A 9,481-nucleotide genomic window follows, 5' to 3' on the forward strand; every position below is an offset into this window, starting at 1 on the left:
ATTGCGTGTAAGATTGGATTTGTAGCCGTGTTGTGTTATTGTTCGACGAGAAAAGTTCTGGACGGTTTAGGCAGTGTTGCGAAGCCCGCACTCGTGTGGTGTTATTTTCTTACGCACGCGTACTCATTCTAACGAACACGCCGAAATGAGAATTCCTTTAAAGGACGAGGACTCGCGCTCCCGCCCGTGAGTGTAATCGAGGGCGAAGATGAAGAAGAAAAAGTAATGCAAATGCAGGATGCAGCCTCAGGGGAATTCGTGGGGCATGAATTTTTTGCCTCGGGAATAAGCCATGCAGGAAGACGATACAAGGATGAGCGTGCGCAAGTGTGTTCGTAACAAAATATCTCACAGCACCGGCGGCTGTTTCTTTTACGCCTGCGTGTGCGGCATAAGTGTTGAATGCTATTTTTCCCATACTCTTTCGCGTGTGAGGCATGGTTGACTTCTTGCTCGATTCGCAACATTGGGTTAAGGCACTCACCTTGATTTTTGATGTCGGTATTTGTGGGGTACGTTAACAAGCACATCAAACTTTTTGGTCGCTTTGGTCAGAATCGCACGAAGAGCCCTTTAGTGGCTCTTATGACCATGATACGACGTATAACGAACGCTGTAATTGGAAAGAATTTAATTCTGGGAGAGCCGTTTTTGACATTGTCGAACAACTTACATTGTGATATTTGCACGCTGAATATATTCTTCGTCTGTTAAATTTTAAAACCAGAGCAAAATTCACATTAACATTCTACGTTTGCTGCTAATTATCTGTTATGCAGGATGATGTGGTTCGTCTCCAAAAACCTGTAGAAATATAAATCATAGTCCATTGAAATTACGAACTAACCCTAAAGCATGCTGCGTGACAATGGATCTAAAGGTGCGTTTAGACTGGGCAATTTTTTGGAAACATGTGGAATGCAACATGTGGTGTGCAGCATGTTGTTAGTTGTTACTCAATGTTGCTCTGTCGCCACCTGAACATTTGTTATACGTTGCCATGCTGCTTGGAAACATCGGGCAACAGTTTGGAAAAAGTTGCCTGCCACATGTTGCCAATCTAAACGCACCTTAAAGGGCCAAACAGAATGCTGCTTCACCGCATTCGTTAGTGTCAATTTGACAGTAAAACCATGGGAAAAACGGACGCCTCGACTCAGCATTCTGTTTGGCCCTTTGCAAAAAATACCAGATGACTAGATCAAAAATTATGAACATCCAAATTTCATTATGAAAAATTAAAATTTACAGAGAAGATAGGGCACGTACCGCATTGTTTCTAGCACGCCAGTTACTATTAGTCCAAATTCTGCCCTTGCACCGTTTTATTTTCGTGTAAAGATTTTTTTGTCAATCCATTTCCGAATAACTTAGTCTTTCTTTAGTCCTTTTGTCTAAAATTGGAAGCTAAACTGGTCATCATTTACTGGTTTACTACGTCCGAAAATCTCCAATAATGCGAATGTTTCACAAATTTGTGTTCTACCGTGTTACTGTTAATTCTTTAAAACGATTGATTGCGTTTTATTTAATGATAATACAGAATAGTGGGCAATCAGGGTTCGCTGGCTCTTACAATTACCGTTAACACTTATAATTATCCTTATTGTTAAACCATTTTTTGCTGTCAGCTTTGCTCTGGGATTTAGTAATAAATAAAACTGTACATTTGTTCTCAGGGTTCATACTAATCAGGTTCTTCGGTAGGCACGCGGTCGTGCAGTTTAATCATCCTCACCAGATTCATCTGTTAGCGAGTCGCTTGTTAAGCTTTCGTCTAAAACTGACCGATTTCCTCGAAGTTTCTTGCTCTCATAGGTTCGTCTCTGAACAATAAAAAAAAAATTCAGTTAGAAAACAACAAACCATCAACTTAACTTACCTGCACACCATTTCTGGCGATTTCGAATATTTTCGGCAATGCTTCCAGCGGTGTAAAGCGGGTGCCTTCCTTCTCAGGCAACTTGCCATGAGAATGGCTGTTTCTCCGCTCAAACGAAGAGTAATCGTTTGCGACGCAAACTATCGCTTGGCAGTGCTTGTTTTGCCGGTGCATGCATTGCCAATAGGTGTAGTTAACAGAAAACCGAGCTGAGTTGTACCGTTCGCCGTTGAATACCAGAGTATAATTAGCAGAGCGAGGACCTTTCTCAAAGTAGAAAAAATCGGGATATGAGTCGGCCAACACAACATCGTCAGCTCGATTTAGCCTTTTCGCGCGAGCAATTGACGTAGTTTTTTGTTTTTCCACTTTTTCGGAAGCTTGTTTTTCTTCAGTTCGGGAATTGTCAGATACTATTTCCCCTACAACAGAATTGCATTGTTTACCAGCTGCGTTCTCGTTTGTGTCCTCCATACTACTGTCCAAGCACGAAGACATTTTTAGCTGTTTGGAAAGTGGAACATTTTCGTCATCCGAATCCGTAGCGAAGGCATCGGTTGAATCACTTTCCTCAGATGTTTCTGACTGTTTTCTGCGGCGCCGTTTTTTATCTGCTTCTTGTTTCTGAAAATTTCGAAATGTTTATGGAACATATTCATTATTTTATCGACAAAACTTACCAAGGCGGATTGCATTCTACTCGTTTTGAATATTATCGGTAGAGCTTCCAGTGGCGTGTAAACGATACCTTCGGTTTCTGGTAGTTTTGCATGGGAATGACTTCCTCTGCGTTCAAACATCGTGTAGTCGTTCGTTGTGCACACTGTCGCCGAGCAGTGATGTTTATCGCGATGGATACAATGCCAGTATGTGTATTTAACACCGTACTTCGGGAAATTATATCGGTCCCCATAGAATACGAGGGTGTAGTTGATTGAACGGAAGCCTTTTTCAAAGTGAAAGAAATCGGGATATGACTCAGCCAGAACGGGACAATTATCATCAGGTATAACCTCTTCTTGTAGATAACCATCCTTGTCAGTTGCTTCAATATCTGAAAGATTTAAGCTGTTAGTTTCATTGTTTTCGGCAGATTTCTGTGAATTCTTTTTACCTTTGTTGGCAGCATCAGTCGATTTTTGTTTCTTTTTCTTTACCTTCGAGGTTTTCGTTTTAACTTGGTTGCAAACTTTTTCCCTCTAAAAATTCGTATTCAGTTTGTTTTTTAATCAAAAAAAAAACTTGTAAAATGACTTACCCGTTCAATGAAATTCCTACAGACCTTGAATATTTCCGGAAGTACCTCAAGCGGTGCACGAACAGTACCGGTTTTTTCCGGCAAGTCCCCGTGGGTGTGACTATGCCGCCGCTCAAAATGTCTGTAATCATTTGTAGCACATACCGTAGCTTTGCAATTGTATTTCCGTCGATGATAGCATTGCCAGTAGGTGTGATGACGAGTGAATAAGGCCGAATTGTAGCGTTCGCCATAGAAGACCAGTGTATAGTAGACTGAACGTTGGCCTTTTTCGAAGTGGAAAAAGTCAGGATAAGAATCGGCCAGTACCAACATTTCGTCTAGGGACATGCCTCTGCATGCTCCGGCCGGTATCTTCCAAGATTCACTTTCTTCTCTGTTTTTAGTACAAACCCAAGCTTCTTCATTTAACGGATCAACAAGCTCTTTCGGCTTTTTGGAAGGCTTGGGGGAATCTTTCTTCTTGCCCGACATTACTTTGACTGCTTTTATCCTTTTAAACAAGCTTCCGCTGAGCGATAGGTCTTTATTTATACTTTCCTTATTTTTAATTATTTTGCCACTGTTCGAGTTTTGCGTAGAAACCGATTCTATTACGGCACTATTGGATTTACGATGCAACTCTTTCATCTCCTTATTATGTGTAGGAATCAATTCTGTTGCGGAACTATCCGATTTACGAAGCGAATCATTCATATCCTTATTATGCGCCGAAACCGACTCTGCTGTGGAACTATCCGATTGACGATGCGAATCTTTCATTTGCCTGTTATACGTAGAAACCGATTCTGTTGTGAAACTATTCGATTTACGATGTGAATCACTTGTTTGCATATTTTGCTTAGAAACGGATTTTGTTGTGGAACCATTCGATCTCCGATGCAAATCTTTCATATCTTTACTAGGCGTAATAACCGAATCTGTTGTGATACTTTCTGAATTACGATACGAATCTTTCGCTTGCTTATTATGCGAATAAACGGATTCCGTTGTGGAAATATCCGATTTACAATGTAATTTTTGCATATGCCTATCATTTTCATGGCACTGTTCTTTAAACTTCCGAAATTCCTCCAAAATGGCAAGACATTCGAAACATAGAATGGCTCCTGGCTCCGTTGCAAAGTCAATCTATGAGAATATTTCAAGAAAGTGGCAGCATGTAACATAAAATCTTCTAATTTTGTTCACCTACCTTTATCTCAACCAGTTTCAATAATCTTTCGGCTCTGCTTTCAGCGGAGCGTCCTTGTGGGAAAATTACCACCTTGTTTTTGGTTTCCACCAAGCACAAGCGGCAAAATGCCGCATACTTTCTTTTCTCCATAAGTGATCAATGGGTCCAAAACCGAATTGATGAATACAAGTTTTTAACCACAAATACCTCACGAATTTAACGCAAATTGATAGATTTTTACGTGCCTTACTTGCCTGTTCTTTTTGAATGGATCAGCGATGAAAATATTATGGCATTCGCACTGACATGTTTTTTTTGTGAATGAGCGAACGTTCGCTGGCTGTCATCCTTTACACGCTCGTATAGAAATTAATCTAAAACTAGGTAATTAGTATTCATCACGCTTACCCGGAATAAAATTGCTTGAAATTTTGCTCGCTTACGAAAAAGTCGGATGCCTGGCAAAAATCGAACAGAACTAATCTTCATTTTTCGCTCGATTCTCTTTAGGTCAAATGTGACACTTTGAGGCAGGAGAAAAGTGGTTCATCAGTTTTCCAGTTTCGGGCAAAAGGTAAGAGAATAATATCACAAACTATACAGACAACACGCGAACGATTTTTCCAGGTACCAGAAGGGACGTGAGAAAGTCACTCACGGTCCCTTCACTGGTACTCATTTGTCTCACTTTTCAATACAGATATTAGTTCATTAACAAGTTGCATAGTAACGTTAAATAAACTTTATTGGTTACCATGCAAAATATAAACACGCGGTCACTGGCAAAAGAAATGGAAACGCATGAAGTATGTTTTCCTGTGCATTAAAATCCGTATCAACAGTATCGACACGGATTTTATGTCGGAACTGGGACGCCAGCCGGGACGATTGCTACCGTCTAGGTAGAACCGGCATGGCAAAGGCTTTACATTATCAAGCATGTGAACCCGAAACAAATGATTACAACTAGGCAGGTGATCGAGAACGAGATGCAGCTGATTGTGAATCAATCATCATCAGTCGGCAGCATAAACCACAGCTAATACCAGATGCGCACATCTTTGCACCAGCAAACCTTCAGTATAGGCAAGCACTTTCAACCAACAACGGAATGACATTGTCTCAATTGAAAAAGTATCAGCAATCAAAGACAACTCCGAAGCTATAGAAAGAAGCTATATGTGGCGGATGTGGCGCTATCCTGCCACAGTGCCGACCGATGTTCAAGTTAAACAAATAATGCAAGTAATAATGTTACTTCTATAATAGAGGTTTTCCGTCAAAATTTTTTTTTTCACTAAATGTTCGGTTTTGACTCTTAGAAATGATACCCATATAAAACTTTCTTTATTAAAGCCTCTAACTACTGTAAAAATGAAAAACTAAAATACGTATATTTCAACCGGTCACTTCTCGGATGTCTTACACAGGGCTTGAAAAGGGATCGCAAGTTGAATGTGACTGCCGTGAATGCGAACTTTCCGCATTCAAACTCCGCTTTTTGAACGATCATTTGACTGTTTTTTCTTATCCAGTCAATCTGCCGCTTGCGCTGCTGCCGTCTTACAATTCATGCGGCATCTCAGCAAAAGCAAACAGTCAATCTCCCGTTTTGCTTTGCGCTTTGAGAATATAAACTGCAAACTGACTGGAATCATACGGTGACGTATTTTTTCGTTTCTCTTTTTGTCTCCAAATCGGCTGCTCACAGTAATAGTTTGTCACCCGGACGTCGGTCGGACGCAAGCAAAATATTCGTTTGTATTGGACGGAGTCCGACCGACTTCTTCCATGCACATGTAGTGGTTGTTTTTTTGTAGTACCGTGGACCCCCGTTCGTTTGACCGTTTTTAATCTGAACACTTTTTAATTTGAACCCCGTTGGTTTGCACGACGTGCAAATTAAAAATGGTTCAAACGTCATACTCAATATGACATCATTTGCTTATGCAGACAATGCACATAAACACGATTTGTTTGTGCTGATCTAGCGTGTTTAATCTGTTTCACATTGCGTTTTCCCAACGATTATGGTAGAAATCCGATCGGAGAATGAATATTCGCTGCTTGCAACTGCCAACTGAATCAAACCCCCAAAACAATAACAAAGAGCAAGGCAGCCAGTTCACACAAGTTCCAGCATATTTAGGGTTACCAGTTGTTCAAATTAAAAACTAACCCCATTAGTTTGCATGAGGAATCGTTCAAACGAACGGGGGTCCACTGTATTGAATCATACGATTGTGCGGTTGCTTTTCGTTAGCGTGGTGATTGCCAGTCATTTGACTGTTTTGCAGTCATTCGCTGCTCCAAACGGTAAAGGTAACTTGATCGAAACGAAAATGTCAAAAAGCGTTCATTCTGTTGCGTGCATTCGGCGTTTGACTGAGCAAACTGCCAGTTGTTTTATGCATAGCGTTCGTATTCCACCTCTAAACGGACAGTGTGAACTTGAATGCGCGTTGATGTGACTGCGGTAGAAAAAAAGGATCGGTCGAAGCCCTGGTCTTACATGCCTTTTTGTACCAGTGTCCTCTATTTTCACCACTTCGAAACCATTTGTGCCACTCTTTACTCTTGTGGCAAGCAACAAACGAAATGAAAAAGAAGGTAATCATTAGCTTTTCATTCGTTTTATCCTTTTCACTCTACCGCTGATACACATATGTCAAAAACTATTATGCAATGCTGCCAGAAAATCTGAAAATTTTGATAAACAATGCAGCCGAAACGAATTTTTTAAAACTCAACATTCGTGATTTGGTGAAAAGAAACTCAACATTCTTGCAATTTGCATTGTTTAAAAAATCGTAGTAAATTCTAGAGTCAACGAAAAAAATATATTTTTGCACCATTGTCACTCGTATTGGGAGTACTTTTGAGAAAAAATAAGAAAAGGAGGGGTATGATCTGACGGAAAACCTCTATTGCATGAATTCCTTTCGAATCAACAGCATTCCCGAGCAATTCGAGGCAATTTCCCTGGTCGATAGATATGGATTCAGCACGATCCGTCGTGGTATCTACTGAAAGATATCCGGTATACGCGATGTTGTAGCCAGTTTGATGACTGGCGTCTTTTCGTACCAAACAACAATCCTGCCAGGCTTCGATGCTGTCGTCAAATTTATTCTTGCTATAGCTGCGCGATAGTTTCGGTAGCGCAGTCACTAGATATATCACTGCCCGATGAGGTACCAGCTTCAGCCGATAGTATTGGGACTTCTTACAGTCGACTTTCAGACTTTCCTAACCGAGACTAAACGAGTGGCCCGAGTGGATAATTGTATTCTGGCATTCTTGAGCCCGACACATTCTAGCAGAACTTCTTCGGTTTTTGATGCACGTCGCTGTAACTGAAAGTTAGCGATTACTTACAGAAAACATTTAGTTGCTGCGTATGTAAAATAAATATAAAAAGGTTGAAAAGTGATTAGAAAAACTGCAAATATAGTATTAATTTTGTTAATGATTTACCTTGTCATTTCGTAAACAATTGCTCATTTGGGGTAAGAAAAAATCATGTAAATAACCGGGTTACTGAGGTTTATACGCGACCGAATTTCCTATTTTGCTGTACGAGTAAAAGGGATAGATAGCATTTGAGAGCCGTGAGATACGTGAGACATGCAAGGGACGAGATTCACTCACTACAAATGAAACTGGTCCCTGAGATTTCATGCCTTTTGTTCTACGCGTGGTGTCTGTATAGTTTGTGATAATATGGAACATGATACACTCAACCCCCGCTAATATGAAAAACAGCTCGTTCAGATTGGGCGAGTTCATTTTTAATCTGAATATTTGGTAACTCTATTCATTTTCACAAACGCGCAAGACGCGCACCCTATGAACTTGTTGTTTTGATTTGACGAAAACAAACGTTTTGAAAACATCTCAAACATGCGCGAATTCTAAAGGTTCGGTTTGTATAATACGAAATTGGCTCGGCAGTTTCGACTAAAATGGTCTATTTTGAGTGCTGGAGAGAGATAAGTTGCATATGAGCTATATTGCCAAAGCTCCTGAGCAAGAGGAAACGCATTAAGATTTTTAGCTTTTTTTAATTTACCGCTCCACTTTAACGTCAATTGTGTGTGACGCTTGATCGGTTTTTAATGTGAACGCATTCATACCACCGGGGTACAGATTAAAAATGTTCATATTAAAGAAGGTCATACCAACGGGGGTACACGGTAAATATCAATTTCCCACCCTTTCGTACGCGATGAATTATAACCGTCGCCAGAATCGTCGCGGGGGCAAATAACGTTTATTTTACCAAGTAAATCAATAGCTTAAGTGCTAGACAACATAATATATACTTATAACTTGCATCCAAGCAGATTCTCTCTGCGACGACTTCAAGTCAAGCTATCAAAGAGGTGACCAGCGCGTTTTGTTACCAAAGACGGGCAATATTTTTTTCGTGAATCTATACTTCTGAAAGCGAGATAAATAATACCTAGTTTGAGATTATATTCTACAAGCGTGTGGAGGAAGACAGCCACCGCTAGACAAAAACAAAAGTGGTAATTAGAGTGACTATATACAGAGTGGCGCCAAGTCATCCGAAATGTATGCAATGCGGTTTATCCTAGGTTTTTCTTTCTCTTTCCTGCATACGCGTTGGATAGGTTGTCTGCTCGATTGGAATGACACTGAAAGATAATTATCATTCCAATTTTGACATTGTCGCCACTCTGTATATAGTCACTCTAGTGGTAATTTTAGGTAAGGTAAATATCAAGAGGTAAACAAAATTAAAAGATTATTTTAATATTATCAATTTCCCACCCTTTCGTACGCGATGAATTATAACCGTCGCGGGCGAAACCGTCGCGGGCGAAACCGTCGCCAGAATCGTCGCGGGGGCAAATATCGTTTATTTTGTCAAGTAAATCAATAGCTTACGTGCTAGACAAGCATAATATATACTTATAACTTACATACAGCCAAGTAAATTCTCTCTGCGACGATTTCAAGCTATCAAATAAGTGAGCAGCGCGTTTTGTTACCAAAGAAACAGACAATACATGCTTATTTTTTAAATATTCCCATAGATTGACTTTACAACGGAACTGGCCTCTCTATGTTTTGAGAGTCTTGCCAGTTGCCACTTTAGAGGCAATTTGAATGTTAAAAAACAATGCCACGGAAATAA

At 40.2% G+C, this 9,481-nt stretch overlaps 1 protein-coding gene across 1 annotated transcript; it reads right to left on the reverse strand.

Moving 5' to 3' along the window:
• Positions 1–1,317: 1,317 nt before the first annotated feature.
• LOC128737109 (uncharacterized) lies at positions 1,318–4,580 on the reverse strand. Its single transcript, XM_053831674.1, has 6 exons — positions 4,336–4,580; positions 3,141–4,271; positions 2,997–3,081; positions 2,563–2,936; positions 1,883–2,506; positions 1,318–1,826 (listed from the first exon to the last, which is right to left on the reverse strand). Exons 1-6 carry the CDS (start codon positions 4,465–4,467, stop codon positions 1,725–1,727), a joined length of 2,448 nt encoding a protein of 815 aa, XP_053687649.1. The 5' UTR covers positions 4,468–4,580; the 3' UTR covers positions 1,318–1,724.
• Positions 4,581–9,481: the final 4,901 nt, after the last annotated feature.

Source organism: Sabethes cyaneus, chromosome 2, assembly GCF_943734655.1.
Source record: "Sabethes cyaneus chromosome 2, idSabCyanKW18_F2, whole genome shotgun sequence".
NCBI classification, from domain to species: Eukaryota; Metazoa; Arthropoda; class Insecta; order Diptera; family Culicidae; genus Sabethes; species Sabethes cyaneus.